Below are 25,000 nucleotides of genomic sequence, written 5' to 3'. Positions count from 1 at the left end.
TTAGAAGAACAAACTATTTTAAGTTCTTTCTAGTAGTTTAGAAATACCACTCATAGAGTTGAAATGAAGTAAAAATCCACTCTATATTTTTAGTAAACTGTGTAAAGCACTAAACCTATGTTGTTTTTTTTTTTTTACATATGTGCGGTATAATAATGTATGGTCTATAAATGCTCCTCTAATTTGACCCAGTTAATAAGCTTTGAGTATATAATATATCCAAACATTATGTGAAATGGCAATTAATTAGCTTCAATCACAAAAACATATAAAGTTTTGTGCAGTGACACCAGACACAGTAAATTCTTATTCTTTATTCTAACTTCAAAACATAAAGTGCTTGTAAAAAGTTCCATCATGTTTCTTTCTTCATATTAACACTCTTAAAATGAACAAAATACTTAGCCAGGTAGTGGTGGCGCACGCCTTTAATCCCAGCACTCGGGAGGCAGAGGCAGGCGGATCTCTGTGAGTTCGAGACCAGCCTGGTCTACAGAGTGAGTTCCAGGACATGAAGAGCTACATAGAAAAACCCTGTCTCGAAAAAATAAGAACAAAAGAAAAAAAGAACAAAATACCAGTAATGTTTTCTGGAAAGTTACTTTAGAAATTAAATGCCACTGCCTGGGCTTTCCATCAACAGACAAGTCAGAAACTCCAGAGAACTGCAGGCATTGGAGTCAGTTCAAGAAAAGAGGTCCAGGAAGGAGCGGCAGTTCCCACAAGCAGTGCTGGGTGTGTTTCCCGTGACTAGGGTACTTATAGGCTGTGAAGAGACAAACAGGTTGTATGTTCTCCTCAAAAGTGACCGGAAAACCATGCACTCAGAAAGCTATTCACTGTGTGTTCCCATGGCTGTGAGAGGGGAAAGGGGGCCACCCTGCCTTTGCTTCTACCACCCGTTTGCTAGCTCACTGCATTTGGACAGTGTGCCTGGAAGACTGTTCCCGATTCTGTGACTGTTTTGAGTTCACTAGCCCCATCATACTCATTACTGTTCTGGGAGAAAACCCTTAAAACTCTGAGGGAAAGAGGAGTCGAGTAGAAACAAGGAAAACAAAGAAAACCTCTGCTAAGCCAGGCTACCTATACATGGGACCAGAGAATGGGATGGAAGGTATATTTTTGCGATCCTTTGTGTGTCAATCTGAGGCCAGCTGCATAGCTCCCATGCTTTAAAATGTTTCAAGACAGGGTCTCATACTGAGGCTTGCCTGGAGCTTGCTTTGTAGCCCAGGCTGGCTTTGAACTCACGATCCTCCTGCTTCAGCCTCTCAAGTTCTCAGATTAGCAATGAGTATGACCAGGCTTGGTTTGCAATGTTACCCACATGGTTATTCAATCCATTAAATGTAGAGATGGACAGACACACTCAAAATACAATTATTTAACCATTACAAACACACAGAAATATGTATAAGAATAGATATTTGGCCACAGATACCAAGATTAAAGGATATAAGTAGTATAACTGAGAAGTGAAAACAAACATAGGTGAAAGAATTGAAGAACAGATATGGGATAGGAGGGAGATGAGAAGGAGAGATTTGAGTGTGGCGGGGTGTGAATAGGTGAGGTGGAGAACAAAAGAACAGGAAAGAGGTGCTCCGACTGGACTGCTGGGTTTCTCTTTGCTCAAGGCTTCAGTTATTCTCTGTGTTGTATGTGGGCTGTGCTCCAGCAAGGATTAACCTACTTGCCTCTGGTGGTCTCTTGACTCCCTGTGTGTAAAGCACCACCTGCATAACCTCCCCTTTCCCTTCCTCTCTGGAATTGGGCTCCTGGCTCCATTTTTTTCTGGGTTATTCCATGTGTCCTCAAATATGTGCCTGGTAGCATCAGTCCTCATAAAATGTGACTTCAAGTATTAACATAGAAATCCTTAAACTTACATGTGAGCTTACACTTTTTAATATTTCACCACAGAGCAGGCAACATGGGCAGATATAGAAAGGTCAACATCAAAAGGCAATATTTGACAAAGAAACTATTTCACCACTCAAAATGAATCAGCCTTCGAGTGAAGAAGGAAGCCATGATCTGGTGTTGGTGTTTCTTAAGGCACTTAAAATAGACATTTCAAAATTACAGCAGTATAAAATCCAACAATTTAGCATCTACTCTCTTGAAATAATGACCCAATTAAGACCTACCACTCATATACACAAAAAAGAAAGGAAGCCCAGAAATAAGAATAAGGTCTTCAGAATAACTTATTAATACCTGTTCCTCAAAAGGAGTTAGAAAACAAAGCTGGTAACAGTTCTACAGAGTAAAAACACATGCAGACATTTCTGAACCATAAAAGAAGCAAGGATAGTGATTGTAGACCCAGTTGAACCTTTACACTGGAGTGAGTCTCCAAGTGAGGGTTCTTTTCTTCAAAAGTAGTGAGATTATCAGCAAAGTTCTCTCTTCTTGGGAGGGATGGAGAGTGGTCAGGTGTTAACATTTCAGTTCCATGCACAATCAACCAACACAGGGACCAGATGCTGAAAGGATTCCAGCAGCCAGAACCCACAGCCCTCACTGCATGGCACAGAGGCTGTGTGGCAGAAACTCCTGCACGTAGGTAGCAGCTGCCTTGGAGAGGTAGGTCATTGTGCCAAATCTGCCACTGGGTGCGCTGTCATACAGAAGAGTACAGATGCCAGATGCAGGATCCTTTGCCAACATGACGTCATCTGCGCCAAGGGTTTTCTATTTGGTTTTAAAAGATGGGAAAACAGTGGGAAGAAAAGGTTACCAATCCTACCAAGCCAAACTCTGATGAATACACCTCAGAGCTTCCTTCCCATTGCCTATTCTTTGGCTGTATAAGCAGAGGGGGCTTAGGGTTATGAAGGATGGATATGAATTTCTACACATGGCATTTGCCACTAGACTCTAAATTATTTTAATTACTACTTAGAATTTTCTATTATAAAGCACTTTTGAAAATTAAATATCAATAATTGATTAAATGATTTATGTCTGTTAATAACAGAAATAATGTTAACACTTGGAGATAACCCAGTAGAACTACACCGGGACTTCCACCTTCTAGTACTGCTGATTTTGGCTTGTATTCCTCCATATAGTATTTGGTTCTATTTCTTTCTAAACCACCTGAATTCACAAACACTGTAGACATTCTAAATCTCAAGTCTATGTCTAAAATGGTTTATATTTTCTCATATATGGCCTGATAACATCCCAGAACACTTAAAACTAGGACTGTTTAGAAAATTTTGGATACTTTTGTCTTCTTTCACAGTGGGTAAGAGAAGGAAACATTTGTTGTATGTTCTGGGTATCATGTAGCCCAATCTTGTCTTGAACTCACTATGTAGCTGAGGCTGGCCTTGAACTGCCAATCCTCCTGCCTGCAACTCCCAGATGCTGTGACTGCAGTGTGCATCACATTAGGCAGCCTACCTGTTCTTGAAGGAACAAGTCATTGGCAATGTGTACTATTTTTTCCACAGCAATGATGCTTCCGATGCTATGAATTTCAATATCTGCCAGCATGGTAAGGACAAGGATAGCTTCAACCAGAAGCTGGCGGTACTCTGGTTGAGGTACACGATTCAGGACAGACTCCACATGGACAGAGAATTTAATCTCGCCTGGGGTCATCTGTGATAGAAAAAGTGAAAATCAATTTCTAGAAAACCTTTTCTTTGAAAAGCAGTAAAAAGTCCGGTAACTGCAGCCCTTTAATGAAATGGTGTAAATTGGCACAATCTGGTAATGTATAACAAGAGTCATAAAAGTATCAATGCCAAAAAAAAGTATCAATGCCCTCTAACCCAGAATATCATTTATGGGAGTTTGTCCTAAGGAAATAATCCAGAGAAGAAAAAGCTCCATGTGTACTAATGTTTATGGTAGCATCAGTCACACATGTGAAACTTGACATAACCTAAACATGGCAATAAATACATAAATTATGACATACTATAGTAACTTCATGAGGCTTTATGAAGCTATTTATGACACTAAATCTATGACCCAGAGAGAAAGCACTGAAGTCAAACTTGAAATGATATGTGTGTGTGTGTGTGTGTGTGTGTGTGTGTGTGTATAATGAGTAGAATTATGTGAAGTAGCTACAGACTGTTAGAATAAAACGGACCTTAAGAAATGCAGTTATGGGGCTGGAGAGATGACTCAGTGGTTAAGAGAGCACTGATTGCTCTTCCAGAGAGCCTGAGTTCAATTCCATCAACCATTTCAGGTGGCTTACAACTCCATCTGACTTCCACAGGGACCAGGCATGCATGTGGTGCACATACCTACATGCAGGCAAAACCCTCATGCACATTTTAAAAATTTAAAAAATTTTAACTGCAGTTATTTTGGGGTAAAGTAGATGGAGAAATGCTTTTTGGTAAAATTGTATTGTTTATATTCTATAGAAGCAAGTATATTTGGAGTCTAAAGACAGGTTAAAAACTTGTATCAGGAGCAAATGACTTTGCATATCTTGGAAATCTCTAAGCTTGTTTCCTTATCTATAAACTTTCTGAGAAAGACATTCTCTTCTTAGGTGTCTTACAAAATTGAACTGAAAAATCAAATTAAATAATGTGAAAGTTCTTTGAAGACTCCTAAAGGTATTAGGTTTACATTTTTACAATTAATATTTCAACACTGTTTAAATGCACAGAATACACCTGTTTACGCAGGCAGTGTGGCATTCTTTATTACACAAACGGCTTGTATGCAACAGTAGAGGTCTAAGACATTACACTAGCATTCAGTCCTGGCACATCCAGCTGATACTGGCACCACCACCAGTTTTTGAGAATTTTATATTTTCTAAACTTACTAGTCCTAGCTTGTTAGTACAAAATACCAAAACATCTGATAACCAGTGTCTGTGTTTCATGGCAATGTCTTCCAACCATGATTATTTATCAGTGTTAGTCTATAGATTAAAAAATTACAAATGCTCAAGTTTCCTCTCTGGAAACTCTAATTCACTAAGTTGGGAAAGAAAGTTACTCTAATACAGAGGTTCTCAACCTGTGGGTAGTGACCTTGGGGAGGGCTCTGTTGTGGAATATTACTTTAACTATGTGAAGGTGTGTTATATTTGTTTATGCTGCATTTAACAGTGTAAAGATGTATTGCTTTGCCTGCCCAAGGCATCTGATTGGTCTAATAAAAAGCTGAACAGTCAATAGCTAGGCAGAAGAGAGACAGACAGGACTGGCAGGCAGAGAGAATAAGTAGGAGGAGAGATCTAGGCTGGAGAGGGAGAGAGAGGAGGAAGAGAAAGGAGGAAAGAGAGAGAGGGAGGAGGGAGTGGGAGGACGGAGACGGAGGAGGGAAGAAGGAGAGGGAGAGGGAGGATGGAGAAGGGAGAGGGAGGAGGGAGTGGGAGGACGGAGACGGAGGAGGAAAGAAGGAGAGGGAGGATGGAGACGGGAGAGGGAGGAGGGAGTGGGAGGACGGAGATGGAGGAGGAAAGAAGAGGGAGAGGGAGGATAGAGGAGGGAGAGGAAAGTAGGGAAAGAATGAGAATTATGGAGAAAGAGAGGGAGACATCAGGGCCACCCAGTCAGACATCACCAGCCAGCCAGATGCAGAAGCATGGAAAGTAGGGCATACAGAATGAAAGAAAGGTAAAAAGCCCTGAGGCAAAACACAGATGAAGAGAAACAGGTTATTACAAGAGCTAGTGGGACAAGCATAAACTAAGGCTTTAGCATTCATACTTAATAATAAGTCTCCATGCCATGACTTGGGGGCTGGCAGTCCAAGAAAGTCTACTACAGGGGTCACATAACAGATATTTACATTATAATTCATAACTAACAAAATAACAATTATGAAATAGCAACAAAAATGATTTTATGGTTGGGGGTCACCACAACATGAGGAACTGTATTAAAGGGTGGTAGCATTAGGAAGGTTGAGAACCACTGCTCTAAAATATGATTAGATGTCAATATCAGCACAGGTCTACAAGTATCCTATTGGAGAAAGGTTGGGGTGAAATAGATGAGACAATATAGGAAGCCATTCATTCTTATGTTTGTAGCCTTTTTGCCTTCTCCAACTTCCAGTCTCACGTAGAAAAAACTTAGTCACTGCAAAAAGCTATTCTTATTAATAAAACAAATAATTATCCATGTTTATGGTGTGTATGTGTCTGTTATATACATGTATGTAGGTGGGTAAATGTGGAAGCCAGAAGCTGACATGAGATGCTTTTCTTAATTGTTTTCCATCTTTTTTTTTTGAGGCAGGGTCTCTCACTGAACCTGGAGTATTCCATTTCAGCTAGACTAACTGGCCAGCAAGCACCTGCAATGCACCTGTCACTACATCTGAGTTGGCATTACAGGCTTGCACAGCCATGCCCATTTTTATTTTACATGGGTGCTGGGGATGCAAACTCAAGTCCTCATGCTCGCTCAGCAAAACTAGAACCATATTATTATTGTCTAATATTCCCATTCCATTTTTACCTCCTTCATGCATTTTATAGTCAATTGACTGCAGCATGAGTAGTAAAAACCCAGAAACAGATACTGGGATTCAAGCTGAAGATCAGAAAAGCAAAGCAGCCAGCCACTAGAGAGATCTTACCTCTACCAAGGCTCAGACAAAGGGGTGATCCTGCAGTGCTCTAGACCACAATGCTCAGACTCCACTGAGTTCCTGTGTCTTCCCCTTTATATTCCTCTCTCTGCCCAGCCATATTGCTCCTTTCTCCACCCCCTTAGTGCTGGGATTAAAGGTGTGCGATCCCAAATGCTGTGTGAGCTCTGTTTCTCTTTTAGATAGATTCAATCTCATATAGCCCAGGGTGACCTTGACACAGAGATCCCTGTGTCTATCTCCCAAGTCCTGGGATTAAAAGTGTGCGCCACTACTGCCTGGCCTGTATGGCTCACTAGTATGACTGCTTTGCCCTCTGATCTTCAGGCAAGCTTTATTTATTAAAACACAAATAATATACCACTATAATTGATTCATAACAGGATAAGTCTGTTTCTTTGACAACTAACTGATATATTTAGTTTCAATAATATAAATTCAATAAATATCAATTTCATAATTGATAACTGAAATATTTCAGACAGGCGAGCTTTCCATCATGTATATGTAAAGGACAGAATCTTACCTCCCTTGTGGTTGAAGAAGGAAGAACAAAACCTTCCACAGAAAGTCCATGACACTGCAAGGTAGAAAAACATGTTATGACCAGAGATGAAGTAAGAGCTGGGAGGCAAGAAGGAGAGACTTCATATTAATAAGGTTATGATTTGAGCAACCACAGGCCAGCTGGAGGTCCTGTAGTCCATGTGCCCAAGAATGGGTTCATGATTTCTAAGTGCCAAGATTTAGGATGGGACTACCATAGTTCATCCTCTTCTTAGGGTAGTGGAGTGGGCAGGGTCAATCTTTCTGGGATAGACTAGACACCAGATTCAGAGACCACCTAGAAGAGTATCATGCAGGTCCCAGAGTCATTACCAGGAGGCCTTCAAGGCCTGGCAAGATGACTTGACAGATAAAAAGTCCTTGCCAACAGCCAAGCAAGTCCAATAAAAAGAGATTACTCCCATAATCCCAAGCAAGGGAGGAAAGGGAGAACCTACTCCACAAAGTTGTACTCTGACCTTCACATGTATGCTATGGTATGTGCTTCCTACCATAGTGTGCGTACGCACATGCACGATCATGTACACACACACACACACACACACACACACACACACACACACACTTTTAAGAAAGCAGATAGGCCTTCAAGAGACTGAGGCTGCCGGACATGACTCACAGTAGATATTAATGTACGTGAGCCATTTCTACTTGTTGTAGTTGAGTCCCTTCTTAATGCTCTTATCCTGTCCTATTCTTCCGCCACTTTTTAACATTTTAAATACATTATTTACTGTTTATTACTTATTATAAGTAATATAAGTTTCACAAGAACAGAAATTATTGGCTATTTAGACTTTTCTCATAGGAACACCTACAACAGAGTCTGGAATTCAGTAGGTGCTCAATAAATGCTATTATCATCATTATTATTATTTGAGACGTGGTTACAAGTCACCTAATCTGTCTCAAATTCACTATGTGGCTGAGGTTGACCTTGAACACTGAAGTCCTGCCTTCATTTCCCTAGTGCCTTCAAGTACGTGTGTGAAGCACCATACCTGAATCAACAGATACATTCAAATTCTTTACTCTATTAATCACATACTTTAAATTCCAAAAATGCCGAAACACTATATAAAGCAACCACATATGAGTGACAGGTTTATTGGCTCTTTTGGACAATTACATGCAATATTCCATACTCAAGTAATCTCTGTACAGACAATTAGTAGCTTTGAAACATGTTAGAATTATTGTAACATTCATGCCTGGAAAGGCATGTGTTCTATCTCTTACTTTAAGACCCTAAGTCTGGGGGGCTGGAGAGAGTGGTTAAGAGCACTGACTGCTCTTCCAGAGGACCTGAGTTCAATTCCCAGCAACCACATGATGGCTCACAACCATCCATAATGAGATCTAGTGCCCTCTTCTGGCCTGCAGGCATACATGTAGACAGAACACTGTATACTAAATAAATAAATAAACTTAAAAAAAAAAGACCCTAAGTCTGGGTTTTGATTTTGGTAAAATAAATAAATGAATGAATGAATGAGTATGGTAGTTCACAACTGTAATCCCAGCAGTCAGAAGGTAAAGGCAGGGCATCTGTTCAAGGTCATCCTTGGTTACAATGAGACCAGCCTGAGATATATGAGACTCATCTCAGACGAGAAAAACCAATCTGTATTTGTATAAATGAGACCAATCAATGAACTTAATGGTCTTCCTGGCCGTCTCCTATCACTACCATAATGACGTGATATGCCCTTACAAGTCGTTTATAAAGTATGCTTTAGAAACAGGAACAAATATTAATCACACCAAGAGTTTTATTTAGGCCTGGAGTGGTGGTGCATGCCAGCAATCCTAGGACTCCAGGAAGCTAAGGTGGGAGGATCTTGATTTGGAGGCCAGCCTGGACAATAACAAAGCCCTGTCTCCAAATAAATAAATCAGAGCTGGAGAGTTGGCTCAAAGGTTAAGAGCACTTACTACTTTTGCAGAAGACTCAAGTTCAGTCTCCAGTACCCACATGATGGCTCACAACCAACTTCCTCTAAGTCTAGTTCCAAAGGACCCAATGACATCTTCTGTCCTCTGTTGGTACCACATATGCACACACACATGAATGCATGTATGTATGTATGTGTGTGTATACACACACATATATAAAATGATTAAATATAAAAAATTAACAATAAAACAAGAGTGTTCTTTAACTGCTAGTATCATTGCAGCTTTTTATTACTTTAGTGGTTTTCATCTAAGAAAAAATATCAGTAAGAGCAACTTCTGCAAACTCCCCATATACTTCACTGTTTTGTTTGTTTGTTGTTTTCCTTGTCGAGACAGGATTTCTCGAAGATCAACTTGCCTCTGCCTCCGGAGTATTGGGACTAAAGGCGTGTGCCACCATTCTTGCTTCCACCTACTTTTGGTAGTGACAATGGATATGAACAGCTTAGAGCTGCAAATAACATTTCCACTCTCATAATAACAACAAAGAAAGCGAGCCACAGCATCACATTATTGACTGGCAGCAAATACAGTGCAAAATCTCACAGTGCTCAACTATGACCCCAAACAGAGAGGTTCTGATTTTTAAAACCTTATTCAGAAACAATACCCCCAGGTGATGGTGACTCATACCTTTAATCCCAGCACTCGGGAGGCAGAGACAGGTGAATTTCTGTGAGTTTGAGGTCAGCCTGGTCTACAAGAGGTAGTTCCAGGACAGGTTCTAAAGCTACAGAAAAGCCCTGTCTCAAAAATACCAGAAAGGGGAAAGAAAACAAAAGAAAAAGAAAAAATACTACTGCAACAATAAGAACAATAGAGTAAATTATTAATAATGCCACAGTGATCAATCAATTTTTCCTGTTTTTGTCATGTAATGGTTATGCCACATGTCAGCAAGACAGATTCATGATTTTAAGAGGGGAATAAAGAACAACACTGTGTTACACTCACTTTTTGCAAAATTTTCCATACTTTTTGATAAAATCCGATTGGTACTCTATTTAGTGCTCCATCTAGTCTTCTCCGCCGTTGCCATTGACCTTGACGACTATCTTTAGATGTCTGTTGACCATCCACAGTAAAAAAGGATCCACTACTTGCAGCAATACAGGCTGCAGGTGACTTGGGAGAAGAAAAAAAGTAAATCCAAAGTGATCACTGCCCCTATGATCAAGTATCATAACAGTTATATTTTAAATTGAAAACCTGCACGCTCTAACATATAGCAAAGAGAATAGTAAATACTCTATAAAACGAGAAAGCCAAAGTAACGATGTGACTACAGCTTGCAGGGTTGTAACATTGTATAAACATTTAAAATTATTTCATTTATTTGTTGAGATTATAGTATAATTACTTCATTCCCCCCTTCCATTTTCTCCTTTCAAAGCCTCCCATATGTCCCTCTTTGCTTCCTTTTCAAATTGGTGGCCTCTTTTTAATTGTCATCATATACATATATGTATTCTAAATATAAAATACAACCTGCTCTAGAACTCTCAACACAGGAACCTAAAATGGCTGAGAGACCCTTAAGGAAATGTTCAACATCCTTAGTCATAAGAGAAATGCAAATCAAAACAACTCTGAGATTCCATCTTACGCCTGTAAGAATGACCAAGATCAAAAACACTGATGACAACTTATGCTGGAGAGGTTGTGGGGAAAAGGGAACACTTCTGCATTGCTGGTGGGAATGCAAGCTGGTACAGCCCCTTTGGATATCAGTGTGGCAATTTCTCAGAAAATTAGGAAACAACCTTCCTCAAGACCCAGTAATACCACTTTTGGGTATATATCCAAAGGATGCTCAATCGTGCCACAAGGACATGTGCTCAACTATGTTCATAGCAGCTTTGTTTGTCATAGCCAGAACCAGGAAATAACCTAAATGCCCCTCGACTGAAGAATGGATAAGGAAAGTGTGCCACGTTTACACAATGGAGTACTACACAGCAGAAAAAAATAATGACAGCTTGAATTTTGCAGGCAAATGGATGGATCTAGAAAACATCATTTTGGGTGAGGTAACTCAGACACAGAAAGACAATTATCACATGTACTCACTCCTAAGTGGTTTTTAAACATAAATAGAAAAAAACCCAGCCCACAAATCACAATCCCTTAGAGAACCTAGACAACAATGAGAACCCTAAGAGAGACATACATGGATCTAATCTACATGGGAAGTAGTAAAAGACAAGATCTCCTGAGTAAATTGGGAGCATGGGGACCTTGGAGAGGGTTGCAGGGGAGGGGAGAAGTAAAGGGAGCAGAGAAAAATGCATAGTTCAACAAAATCAATAAAAAATACAACCTATTCAGTCTGTATAATGTTACTCGAATGTATGTTTTTAGGGCTGACCATTTGATAGTGGATAATTAATTGTTGTGCTCTTCCCTGGGGAAATGTACAATCATTTTATAAAGTACTCTGGTGATTCAGAGTAGCAATGATAAAAATACCAATAATACAGGACATTGTCTGTTTATCGGCTTTAATCTAACTTCTATCTGTCTATGACTTTTAACATAAGTCTCTGTATGCTACTTTTCTATTGCTATGATAAAACACTGTGACCATGGCAACTTATAAAAGTAAGCATTTAATTGGGCTCCGGTTCCAGAGGGTTAAGAGTCCACGATGGACGACAGTGAAGGCACTAAAAGTTCCGAGAGCATTAGAAGGGAGAGAAATTGTGTTTGAAACAAATGGTGCTAAATAAGTGGCCATCCACATGCTAAAGAATGAAGCTGCACGCTTTTGCACACCGTATGCAAATATGAGAGCCCAAAGGAATTGTTTGGGGGAAAAAAGACAAAGAGCCCTGAGACAAATAAAACCACAAAAAGGAAAATCAAAACAAGCAAAAGGCGAGTAAGACAAAATCCCCACACCAAACAAAACATTACATCTACAGAAAAATAAAACACCAAAAACTCAAAACCAAAAAATTCATGGAGTACATTTATGTTGCCATGGGGCCTGCCCTTGAGAGTGGTTAAAAATAGAGTCAACAAGGCAGACCAGAACACAGGAATGTTGTTCTGGCAAGTCATTTTTACAGGTCTGGCACTTGGGCTGCAGTGTGGAAATGTGGCCTTTGGGAGGGATTATGTCAACACTGCAGTTTATGTCCAACATCTGCTTTCCTCCTGGGAGTCTGGAGTTTGGGGATATGCCGGACAGAGGCTGTTTTCATGACCAGTCCCAAACAAAGAGCCTGGGTTCTGCGCTGGGTCTTTAGCTATTCTGCTCACAGCACTGCACTTACGCTGTGACAGGGCACTGGAGGGGTTGTAATGCATCCTCTATGGCTCTGCTGTGGGAGCGCTCTAGAATCTTGTGTGGTTTTCCATGGGCTTCACCCAGTGTACCTTTTCTTTTGCTGATTTTGTTTATCCTTTTGATGTACTAATCATACCTTTATGATTATGTGATTAATTCTGTGACTCCTAGTAAATTACTGAGGCTGGAGATGGTCTTAGGGAGTTCCCCCTCCTAATACAATCATAGCCCCAAATGTAAGGGCTAAAGCTATTTTAATAAAATTGTTAAAATATAGTGTATAGTCCAAAACAGCATTAAATTTTTGTGGCATTGATTTAGACAACAATTTCTTAGATGTGAATGACATAAGAAAAAATAGAAAATGGAAGTTAAAACAGAAGACTTTAGTTCTTCAAAGAACATAAATAGAAATGTAAAGGAAATCCACAGAAAGAGAAAATATATGCAAATCACATATTCTATAAGGATGCTGCATTTAGAATATAAAAAGAATCCTTGTAACCCAAAAATGTAAAAAGCCCAATTTAAAATGGTTAAGGAATCAGGGAAATGCAAATTAAAACTACTTTGACATTCTGAGTCACTGGCTAATTGACTATCATTAAGAAAACAGAGTCTGATGATGGTGGTGGCGCACACCTTCAATCCTAGCACTGGAGAGGTAGAGGTAGGTGGATCTCTGTGAGTTCGAGGCTAATCTGGTTTATAAAGTGAGGGCAGCCAGGAATATACAGACAAACCCTGTCTCAAAAAAAAAAAAATGTTCGAACGAATGAATAAATAAATAAATAAATTCTGGCAAGGATCTGGTGGGGGAAGGGGAGCCTTTATTGACTGTAGGTACTTTGGAAATCCTTGTGGCAGCTTCTCAAAAGATGACAAAAGACAACTGCCATTTAACACAGCTATACCATTTCTGAGCATCTAACCAAAGGATTCTACATCCCACCATAAACTTGTACAGTCATGTTTATTGCTAGTCTAGCCACCACAGCAGGGTAACGGGATGAGTGAATAATGAAAATGGAACATACACACAATGGAACTTTACTGCAAAGAAAAATGAATTATGAAAATTTGTAGGAAATATATATGACTGGAAATTATTGAGGTAACCCAAACTCAGAAATACAAATGCTGCATGTCCTCTCTTATATGCGTCTATCCTATCTATCCATTAGTGTTTATATATGTATATATGTGAATGTAAGTACTTTTGTTAGGTATTTTTTTTTCACAGCGACAGGAAACATAACTATACTCTGAGAGAAATGAAAATACACAGATTTGGTTAATTTTGTGTCAACTCAACACAAGATAGAGTCATTCAGGAAGGAGCCTTAATTAAAAAAATGCTTTCATAAAATTAGGCTATAGGAGCCGGGCGATGGTGGCGCACGCCTTTAATCCCAGCACTCGGGAGGCAGAGGCAGGCGGATCTCTGTGAGTTCGAGACCAGCCTGGTCTACAGAGCTAGTTCCAGGACAGGCTCCAAAGCCACAGAGAAACCCTGTCTCGAAAAACCAAAAAAAAAAAAAAAAAATTAGGCTATAGGAAAGCCTATAATGCATTTTCTTAATTAGGGATTGAGGGAGGGCCCAGCCCATTGGGGGTGGTGCGAGCCCTGGGCAGGTGGTCCTCAACTATGTAAGAAAGCAGGGTGAACACTCCATGGGAAGAAAGCCAGTAAGCAGTGCTCTTTCTTCCCTGGCCTCTACAGCAGCTTCTGCTTCCAGGTGCCTGCTGTGTTTGAAATCTTGCCCTAACTTCCCTCAAGGAAGGACTGTGATTGAATTGTGATGCAAATTTAAATAATCCTCTCTAAATCGCTTTTGGGCATGGTGTTTTATCACAGCAATAAATACCCTAAGACACATACCTACCTAAAAATCTGTACATAAAGGTTAATAGCAACACTGTGCATAAAACCATTCAGATACCCATCAACTGATGAGCAAACAGATAAAGAGAATGTGGTGTAACAATACAATGATTATCATTCTGCAATAAAAATGAATAAAATAGCAATATTTATAACAATATAAAGAACCCTGAAAAATTATGCTAAATAAAAGAGGAAATTCATTGGTTAAAGTGATTATTTGACAGATTAGATTCAGAAATAAACACAAAATAAAGGATTATAGAAATACTTTCCAAGAAAATAACTTCTCTTTTTAAATTTCCAAATCCATTAATGCTGTCATCATTAACATGGAAATCACAGAGCTGGCAAACTCCTCCTTATTTAATGCTGGGTATTTGCTTAAAGTTACTCAAAATAGTATTTTCAATAGATCTCTTCTAAATTTCTTCAGTTTGGGAGAAATTAAATCATAACTTGTTATAATTTAAACCAGACAAATGTAGATGATAAAAGTACCTTATATGTACAAGAAAATGTCATAATCAAATTCATTATTTCATAGCTTATGTTCTAATAAAGTAGAAAAAACAAAAATCAAAAAATTTGTTTAGAAAAGAATCTTCCTAAATTGTGCGCTTCGTCGAGTCATTTCCATTTTGTTCAATGCTATATCTCCAGTGTATGACATAAAGTTGGCATTTAGTTCACATTTACTAAGTAAATTACTTCTTAGAGTAACTTTGAAATTTAAAAGTGCATCAGGACCCCTAAAGAGCGGATTAGAACAGACTGCTGGGGCTTAGCCCAGTCTTTCTAGTTCACTATCACTAGGATACAGACCAAAATTTGGTTTTACTTTCTTTTTTGAAAATTAATTATTTTTAATAAAACAATCTTTTCTCATTTTATATACCAATCCCAGTTCCCACTCTCTCCTCTCCTCCAGCTCTTCCACCTTCCCTCCACGCCCCCCCCATCCACTCCTCAGAGAGGGTAAGGCTTCCCATGGGAGTCAACAAAGTCTAGCACATCGTTTTGAGACAGGGTTTTTTCAAATACATTACAAACTGATGTTGATGTTGTCTAGTCCACTGTCTGATGCACACTTTCATCAGTTCAAAGAATGAATATATACATAACAAAACTTTTTAATTGATTATTTTTCTGAAATAAAAAAGAGGTTGGAGTTGAACTCCCTTTCCTACCTTATCAGGAAAGAAATAGACTGCTCCCTTTTATATGGAATTGATCTATAGTCATGTTAGTTCAAGATCAATTTGTTTTCAATTATTGATTTTTTAGTTTTAGATTTATTTTATGTGTATGAATCATACCACAGGAGTACCTGAAAGTTAAAGATGGCTGTGAACCACCATGGGGTTCTGAGAATGGAACCCAGGACTTCTGCAAGAGCAACATGTGTTCTTAACCACTGAGCCATTCCTTCAGTCCCTAATTTGTTTTTTTGTATATACTCAAATACTTTCTTATGATCCATATAACAGCATATCAAAGCACTTGTGGATGTAACATGACATAACAAAAGATTAGTTACCAGAAAGGACGGTGACATCAAATCTACACCAGAGGGATGACCACCACTGGTCTATAAAAGAAATTGAGAAAATAAAAAATTTAAAGAGAGAGGCAAGGCAATAATTATTTGTTTAAAAAATTATTAATATTATTAAACTACAGACAATTTAAGTAATTATCCAGCATGTTATAAAAGAGCCAATAAAATATGTTTACTTCAAATGCCATGGCAAAGAATAAAATAAGTAAAAACTACCCTGAAATATCTTCACCTATAAATTAAGAGTACTGGGAATTGGCAGAAAAAAAAATACAAAATACCAGATGGGCAGGTAAGGATGAAAAACAATGCTATAAAATAAGAAAGTAATGACAATCTAGTCTCTCTGTCCTCTATATTATCGCCCTAACAATTTGGGCCCCTTTGAAGGCCTATAGGTAGTAAATATGTAGGAGAAAACCCTCAAGTAGCTGGAAAGGTCAAGTTTACCATCATTTTCATCTAGCTGGCATCACGGACTTTTGAGTTCCAATCACATAAAGAATTTATAATAATACTGGACATCTATAAAAACTATAATGTGAGCTGGGTGTGATGTTACATGCCCTTAATTCTAAAACTTTGGAGGCAGAGGTAGGAAGCCAGCCTGGTCTACAGAGTTTATTCCAGGACAGCCAGGCTACATAGAGAGACCTTGTCACAAGAAAACAAAACAAACCCCCAAACTATTGTCACTGTCAACCCAAACTAGGATCACTAACTAATCACATCGATGAAGAACTTTTCAGCACTAAAGCTGACCTTTCCACTCTCAAATAGGAAAAAATTCAGGTAATTAAAATTTCCTGGCAAAAACTGTAACATGAACACTTGTTAAAAACAGAGTAGCTCCTTTTTTCTTTTAAGCTATTTTTGATATTTTTATTTTATGAGTATGAATGTATTTCACATACATGTATGTCTGTGTACCACATGCATACAGTGCCCATAGAGGCCAGAAAAAGGTGCCAGCTTCTCGGAGGCTGGAGTAACAGACTGTAAGATACTATATGGGTGTTGGGAATTGAACCCAGGTTCTCTGGATGAGCAGCCAGTGCTCCTAACTACTGAGCCATCTCTCCAGACCATCTTCTTATTACAATCGTTCCTTGTATAAAATATGAACGCCAGAGGATATTTAAGAAAAGTACTCAAGTTTTCTTCAAAAGTAGGCTTCAAGCACTGGCATATTCTCCTGAATGACTTCAGGGCCCCCTTTTAAAAGAAACAAAATATCTGTTTTGCCTCTTCTATCCAGGATATTTTTAATGTGTAGGCTGCTATAATTCCACTTTGAAAGCAGAAGGGGTTTTAAGTCTTTCTTAAGAAGTGCTATTAATAAGTACAGAAATAATCTCTGCAAGTATAGTCTTTAGGTCATAGGCCCTAGGAGAGAACTTACTACCGTCATCCGTCTAAATGGACATAGCATCAGACTACCCCCTAAGTGCTCATGTTCATTCCAAGATTAGTGCAAGAAGCTTCTTTTTACAGTAGGTGGTGGTTAATATAGAGACCCACATCTGGGTCTCATGAAGAGAATAAGAGACTGTGGAGTGCTCAGCCCTGAATGGGACATCTATATTATATATACACTCTCAAGACTCAGGGATCACTGCAGAAGAGAGAGTGGAAAGATTAAAGAACACCGTGGAACAGTGCTTTCCAGAACTGGCACAGCTGTTGCACACATGAACTCATACCATGCATAAAATCAAGTCTGCCAAAATCTAAGCGTGGAAAGGGAGGGGCTCAGAAACTCCACTCTCAGATGGGCTATCGGGAGTTGATGGCTGCTGGGGGAAGAAACATCAGTTCCCTTTATGGATGGGGCCCCTAAAAGGCTGCTCATGCTTCAGTAGACAGCCATACAACCCCCCGCCCCACTAGCAGTACTCAGTGGACTCAATGGGTTTGAAAAACATAGTACATGAAGTTGTGAGAGGAGAGTGGAGGGGCACATGGAGAAGGTGGAAGGGAAGGACTGAGGATCAGACTTGATCAAATGTACTTACTATATGCACGTGCAAAATTCTCAAATGGTAAAAAAGTAGCGCTACTAGAAGGGATTAAATTAGCACCTTCTCAACTTGGACATCTTAAAATACTATGATTTCCCAGAATTTTAAAAGCTATTAGGTATTTCTTTGACTAATGCACTAAGTCATTCAGTGTTTCCTACAGTGAAAGGCCATATCGTTTGGTGACTCCTATTGATTCCTAGTCCTGTGCAGCTGTTCCTCCTCTTCATATGTATGTATCATTTAATGGTTCTCTCCTATAGTAGTTAGAAAGCCTATTTTGTGTTAAAATCTCATAAAACCATCCTGTCATTTATTTTTATGGTGTTTGGGATGAAACCCAGGGCTTTGCACATGTTAACCCCGCCAAAAGAGATTAAAAACAAAGCCTTCATCTAATCTGGTATCCTCTCTAGTACCTTTTTTTTTGAGACATTGTTTCTCTGTGTAGCCCAGGCTGTCCTGGAACTCTCTCTTTGTAGGCCAGACTGGCCTTGAACTCAAGAGATTCACCTGCCTCTGCCTCCTGACTACTTGGGGTAAAGGCGTGCACCACCTGTAACTAATATATTTTTAAAATTTATGTGTATGCATGTTTTACCTGCATGTACATATTGTAGTATTATGTGTTCCTGATGCCTATAGAGCCAGAAGAGGACACCTGATATTTTGAACTACAGTTAATGACAGGTGTGAGCCACCATGGATGTACTGAGAACTGAACCTGGCAGCAAGTATTCTTACCCACTAAGACATCTTTCTGGCCCCCATTTTTAAAAAGATTTATTTGTGTTTTATGCATATGAGTATTTTGTCTGTATATACATTTGTGTACCATGTGCATGCAGTGGAAGACAGCACCAAAACTCCTGGAACTGGAGTTACAGACTGTTGCGAGCCAGTATGTGGGTGCTAAGAAAGAAAACCAGGTTCTCTGCAAGAGCAACCAGTGCTCCTAATTGCTGATCTATTTCTCCAACTAGCTATTCTTAAAAGCAGGAAGTCTATCACTTTTATAAAGAAAATACATTATAAATTACACATTACTTGTAATAAGGGAACCCAGGGTTTCTTGTTATCTGTTGCCAGCGACAATTCCTCCAAAAATTAAGTCATTTGATCCAGAAAAAGGGGAAAGCTATCTAGAAATAGTAGCTATGAGGGAGATTCCATGGCTTGTTATTACTTGTGGAAAGCTCATAATCATGCATGCTATATGGAATTGAAGGCTGCTTGAAATATGTTTAAAAAGTCTTTGTCGTTTCACCTGACTCTCAGTAGAGACAGACAGTCTACGAAATTCCACCTGAAAAATAAATGGTTCAAGTTACACCGAGGATATGAAACTAAATAAATTATTCTAACAAAGTTTGATTCTAAAATAATGTTTTGGTTTTGATTTTGTTTTTGGACAGCCTCTCCAGGATTCTGGACAGGCCTCCATCTTGCTTTCTAGCTGAGGCTGTCGCACCTTGACCTCTTGCTCCTCCAACTTCTATGCCCTGCATGTGGGGTTATAGGCATGCACCATCACACCCAGCTAAGAATATTATTAATTATGATTACATCAATATTTTTTCAGGTTATATATTACCTGCTTTATCTCACTTTTTAACTGCATGATTCCAGTTCGTTCTGTTTTTGTTGCTCCAACAGCACCGATCTCATGGATGGAAATAGCAGGACTCACATTTGAATCAATGGGACGAACTGTACAGAATGAGAGATAAAAAAGAACCTGTCTAATTTTCTCTGCCATGTTAAAAAGACTTACATGTGCATCTTTCTTTTGTTTTTAACCTAAAAAATCCTAGTGCAACCTTGCTGTTTCAGTGTAGTTCTTGGACCAGTACCATTAGCACCACAGGTCCCATATCCGGCCTACTAATTCAGAGTCTGCATTTTAGAAATACTTCCTGCCTGAGGAATATTATTTTCTAACTTAAAAATTTTATTTTCATTATTCTTATTTGTGTGTTGTATTTGTGTGTGTGCACGCATGCACATGCATGTATATACATAAATGTATGCCACATATGTGCAGAAGAGGGAGTTGGATTCCGTGGCTGGAGTTAAAGGCAGCTGTGAGCTGCTGTACACAAGTGTTGGGAACTGAACTTGGATCCTCTAGATGAGCAGTAAGTACTTGTAGCCACTGTGCTGTCTCTTCAGCTCCTATACTTTCTAACTTTTGTGGCGAGTGGAGGAACTCCTAAGTGAACGTGTGCTGTTGACACTGGCATGGCAAGTATTTCAATACCTTAGCCCCATGGGTGTGAAGTGTTAAAGCATTCCCCAGGTGAGGTTTAGAGGGACAGAAAAGTCCTCCTTGGTGATCTGAATGTGACTATCGATAGTGTTTGCAGAAAATGTCCACCTTAGTTTTTTTTTTCCCAGATGTTTACAGCCTTAAGACTGTTCCTATGGAGATTTAGCTAGACCCGCCTCCTTGTTCAGTTGTATGCAATAACCACACCTCTCGATTCAACTGTATATAGTAAATATAATGAGCTTTGGGGATGCTGTGGTTTCTCCGTCAGAGTCCAATCCACTGCTTTCGGCTTTTCTGTGTCTGTGTGTCTGTACATATTTGTCTTTTCTTCACTACCTCATCACCCCAGTCAGATATGTCCCTGGTAGCCATGCAAGGACACAACAGACTTCAAAAACAAAACATGCTGAAGTCTGGCCATCCTGTCTTGAAAAAATAACTCAACATTAATGATTAAATATAGGAGATGATAATCCTTTTTTTTTTTGTTTGTTTGTTTTTGGTTTTTTGAGACAGGGTTTCTCTGTGGCTTTGGAGCCTGTCCTGGAACTAGCTCTATAGACCAGGCTGGTCTCGACTCACAGAGATCCGCCTGCCTCTGCCTCCTGAGTGCTGGGATTAAAGGCGTGCACCACCACCGCCCGGTTTATGGCTCAGCCGTTAAAGGCTAGGCTCACAACCAAAAATGATAATCCTTTTTTTTTAAAAAAAAAACTTTGTTAGGTTCTTGTTATCCTTCTTTAAAAGAATAATGCTTCAAAAACCCAAAGTACACACTGGTTTTGATTTAGTACCTACAGCATGTACTAAAGCAAAGCTTGTACCCTCAGTGATATATAAAATTAAAACCTGTTAATAAAAATGTAAAAAGTGCATATGAAGATTAGCTTGTAAAAGACTCTTAGAGATATTAGAATTTAAGGTTGAAAGGATATAGTGGATATGTTGCGACTGCAAACATACACGTACATTATCAGTTTTACTGAATTACTGCCAATTTGAATATAAAAAAGATTAAGAATGGATTTTTAGTTGTCTTCCTGACTTACGATAATGAAAGGTAATTTAATACATAGTTAAAAAGAAACACGAGGGATGGCCCAGCAGGTGCAAGCACTCGCTACAAAGTCTGATGACCTGAGTTCAATTCGTGGGACATACATGGTGGAAGGAGAGAACCGACTCCTGCAAGTTGTCCTCTGGCCTCCATACATGTGCTGTGGCACCCCTCCCCCAATACACACAGACAGACAATAAATAAGCAAGCGCAAATAAAAATTTTAATGAAACATGACAGCTATTAGTTTACTTAGTTGTCATATCATTTAAGGAAAAAGAAGTTACACATATGCTTGTATTTCCAAATCTTCTGTAAAAAGTGTGTGTGTGTGTGTGTGTGTGTGTGTGTGAGAGAGAGAGAGAGAGAGAGAGAGAGCGAGAGAGAGAGAGAGAGAGAGAGAGAGAGAGAGAGAGAGAGAGAGAGAGAGCGCAAACATGTTGCTCATGGTGTGCATGTGGAGGGCAGAGTAGAACCTTAAGTGTTGGACCCTGACTTCAACCTTGTTTCAGACAGAGCCTCTCCTATTCAATGATACATATGCCAGGCTAGCTGGCCACAAGCTTCTGAGATTCTCCTGTCTCTGCCTCCCATCTCCCCTGGTTAGCTTTGTTTTGTTAATTTAACAGAAACTGGAGTCATCTGAGAGGAGGGAACCTCAATTGAAATAATGCTTTCAACAGACTGTCTATTGGGCATTTTCCTGATTAGTGATGTAAGAAGGCCCAGGATATTGTGGAAAGGTGGTATAAAGAACTGACTAAGTGAGCCATGAGGAGCAAGTCAGTGAGTATCATTCCTCCATGGCCTCCACTTCAGTTCCTGAAGTGCATGGAAGCCAAATAAACGTATTCTTCTGCAAGTTGCTTTTGGTCATGGTGTTTACCACACTGCTATAGGCAGACTAGGATAAGGGTGAGCTAGGATTACAGACACAAGCTACTGAGCCCAGCTTTTGGAGAAGTGATAGATCCAAACTCAGATCATCAAGTGTGTGTGGCAAGCACTTTACCCATTGAGCCATTTCCCCAGTCCAAAATCTTTTCTTAAATTGAATTTGTCTTTTAGTTTGCAAATCTTGTTCCAAAAGATAGCTTTGCTTTTAAATGTTTTATCCATTTAAGTTTTATTTATTTGGGAGCCAAGATACCCTCTGTTAGAAGGAAAACATCCTAAAATGGAAAATTAAAATGAAGTACCCTGAAGTGTAAATTCAGCGCTTGGGTCTTACCACTTCGTTCCACTCCAAACTCTTTGCCACTGAGGATGTGGTGCAGGAGGTTCTTCATGGCAGAAGGACTCAGATTCATCAGGCCCTCTGTGGCTTCTTCAGCTAATGAACAGAAATGCATGCAGAGGAATTCTAGTTTGCCCACCATATCCTCCTTACTTCCCATTCTCTCCTTGAAACAGGATCTCAATATGCAACCTAGGGTAATTTTTTTTTTCCTCAAGACATAGTTTCTCTGTATGTCATAGTTCTCTGTATATCCTAGCTGTCCTGGAACTCACTTTCTAGACCAGGTGACCTTGAACTCACAGAGATCTTCCTGCCTCCGTCTCCTAAGTGCTGGGAATAAAGGTGTGCTCCACCACTGCCTGGCCCAACTGAGGCTAGTATTAAACTTGTCATCCTCCTGCCTCAGTCTATAACGTGATAGAATTGCAGGCACATGTGACCACACTTGGTCTCTCACTTGGATGTGCCCTTTCCTCTCCTCTTAGATGGGGATTAGACCCTCTATTTCCTTTAATAGGATTTCTAAGTCACTCACTTTAGAAGATGCAGTTACAGAATAAATTTCTAACAACATAAATTGGCTATTCATACAGCACCACATTTTAATTATTTAAGAACTGACTACCTAGATTTTAGATTAGGTTGCCCACTAATTTCTTCTTCATCATATTACAACATTTCTGGGAAACGCCATACAGTTTTTATATGAGGGTGAGAAGAATGAAGGCTATCAAGAGGAATGGAAGACATTCAGAGAAAAGCAATGAATGTATATGCACACACAGTTAAACTGAAAATTTCTCAGTGTATATGGTTAAAAGAGAACAGAGGTGAGTTGGTGAATTTACTAAGAATACTGAAAATAACTTGAATGTGTTCTTCAACATTATTCATTTACAAGGAGCATACTACATATGGGTCATTATTTTAAGCAATGTAAGTACAAGCAGGTATAATACATAGTACCTAACTTTGAGAGGCTGACTATTAATTTTGGAGGGATAGAACAACATGTAAACTAGAGAAACAATAAAAACAACAAAATATTGTATATACAGGTTAACTGAGAAATATAACCAGTGATTGTTTGGAATTCAGAGAAGACACCAATCTGCAAGAATAGAAATTGATAAAATTTTTGGCCTCAAACTCAAGAGATCTGCCTGCCTCTACTTCCCAAGTGTTGGGAATAAAGGCATACGCCACCACCACCCAACCCTCCTCTGTTTTTTTTTCTTTTCTTTCTTTATGTTTTTTTGTTTGTTTATTTGAGATAGGTTTCTCTGTGGTCCTGGAACTTGCTCTGTAGACCAGGTAAGCCTTGAACTCACAGATATCCATCTACCTCTGCCTCCTGAGTGCTGGGATTAAAGGTGTGTACCAACACTATCTCACTTCTTTTAAACTCAATTACATGGTCTTCAAGCATGAACTTAATAATTGGCAAAGGTTATGTAGCACTATCAAGGTTAGATAAACCTGTTTGACAAGTCTGTTGTATAACTTCCTTGGCCCCCAATTATTTTTCTAACTAAAATTGTTATCTTGGCAAATCTATAAATAATTTTCAAGTCTTGTTTGTTGTGGAGTATTTGTTTGCACTGTGAAGATATGTCTTTGCCAAGGTGCCTCATGATTATTTTAATAAAGAGCTGAATGGCTAATAGCTAGGCAGGAAGAGGTTAGGCAGGACTTCCAGTGACAGAGAGGACTCTGGAAAGAATAAAGGCAGAGTCGCCAGCCAGATAATGGAGGAAGCAGGATGAACAGTAAGAAGATGAGGTAATCTTGTGGAAGAACACAGATTTAAAAATATTATTTAATTTAAGTTATAAGAAGTAGTTAGGAACAAACCTAAGATAAGTAAAGGGAACACTCCTGCATTGCTGGTGGGAGTTCAAGCTGGTACAGCCCCTTTGGATGTCATTGTGGTGATTTCTCAGAAAGTTAGGAAACAACCTTCCTCAGGACCCAGTAATACCACTTGTGAGTATACATCCAAAGGATGCTCAATTGTGTCACAAGGACATGTGCTCAACTATGTTCATAGCAGCTTTGTTTGTCATAGCCAGAACCAGGAAACAACCTAAATGCCCCTCGACTGAAGAATAGATAAGGAAAATATGGTACATTTACATAATAGAGTACTACATAGCAGAAAAAAATAACAACAGCTTGAATTTTACAGGCAAATGGATGGAGCTAGAAAACAGCATTGTGAGTGAGGTAACCAACACCCAGAAAGACAAATATAATATGTACTCACTCATAAGTGGCTTTTAGACATAAAGCAAAGGAAACCATCCTACAAATCACAATCCCAGAGAACCTAGACAACAATGAGGACCCCCAAGAGAGACATAAATGGATCTAATCTACATGGGAAGTAGAAAAAGACAAGATCTCCTGAGTAAATTGGGAGCATGGGGACCTTGGAGAGGGTTGCAGGGCAGAAGAGAGGCAGGGAGGAGAGTAGAAAAAAATATACAGCTCAATAAAAATCAATAATATTAAAAATTAGCCACTTAAGAATGGGAAACATTATAATAAGG

General features: G+C 39.2%; 1 protein-coding gene across 2 annotated transcripts in view; it reads right to left on the bottom strand.

Annotated features, from left to right (window-relative positions):
• Positions 1-294: 294 nt before the first annotated feature.
• LOC121444664 (phosphorylase b kinase regulatory subunit alpha, skeletal muscle isoform) overlaps positions 295-25,000 on the bottom strand; it is a 150,776-nt gene continuing 126,070 nt past the window's right edge. For both annotated transcript variants that reach the window (XM_041646569.1, XM_041646570.1), the window contains 8 exons: positions 22,440-22,541; positions 19,474-19,589; positions 19,147-19,185; positions 15,838-15,888; positions 10,075-10,245; positions 7,121-7,174; positions 3,418-3,618; positions 295-2,700 (listed from right to left, as the gene is read on the bottom strand). In XM_041646569.1, the coding sequence (XP_041502503.1) occupies positions 2,527-2,700; positions 3,418-3,618; positions 7,121-7,174; positions 10,075-10,245; positions 15,838-15,888; positions 19,147-19,185; positions 19,474-19,589; positions 22,440-22,541 (908 nt within the window). In that variant the 3' untranslated portion in view covers positions 295-2,526. The remainder of the gene's footprint in view (positions 2,701-3,417; positions 3,619-7,120; positions 7,175-10,074; positions 10,246-15,837; positions 15,889-19,146; positions 19,186-19,473; positions 19,590-22,439; positions 22,542-25,000) is intronic.

This window comes from Microtus oregoni, unplaced genomic scaffold (genome assembly GCF_018167655.1).
Source record: "Microtus oregoni isolate MIOR12 unplaced genomic scaffold, Mior012 000136F_ref0000326, whole genome shotgun sequence".
Lineage (NCBI taxonomy): Eukaryota > Metazoa > Chordata > Mammalia > Rodentia > Cricetidae > Microtus > Microtus oregoni.
Note: the sequence above shows the minus strand (reverse complement) of the source record. Positions and strands in the feature narration are given on the sequence as shown.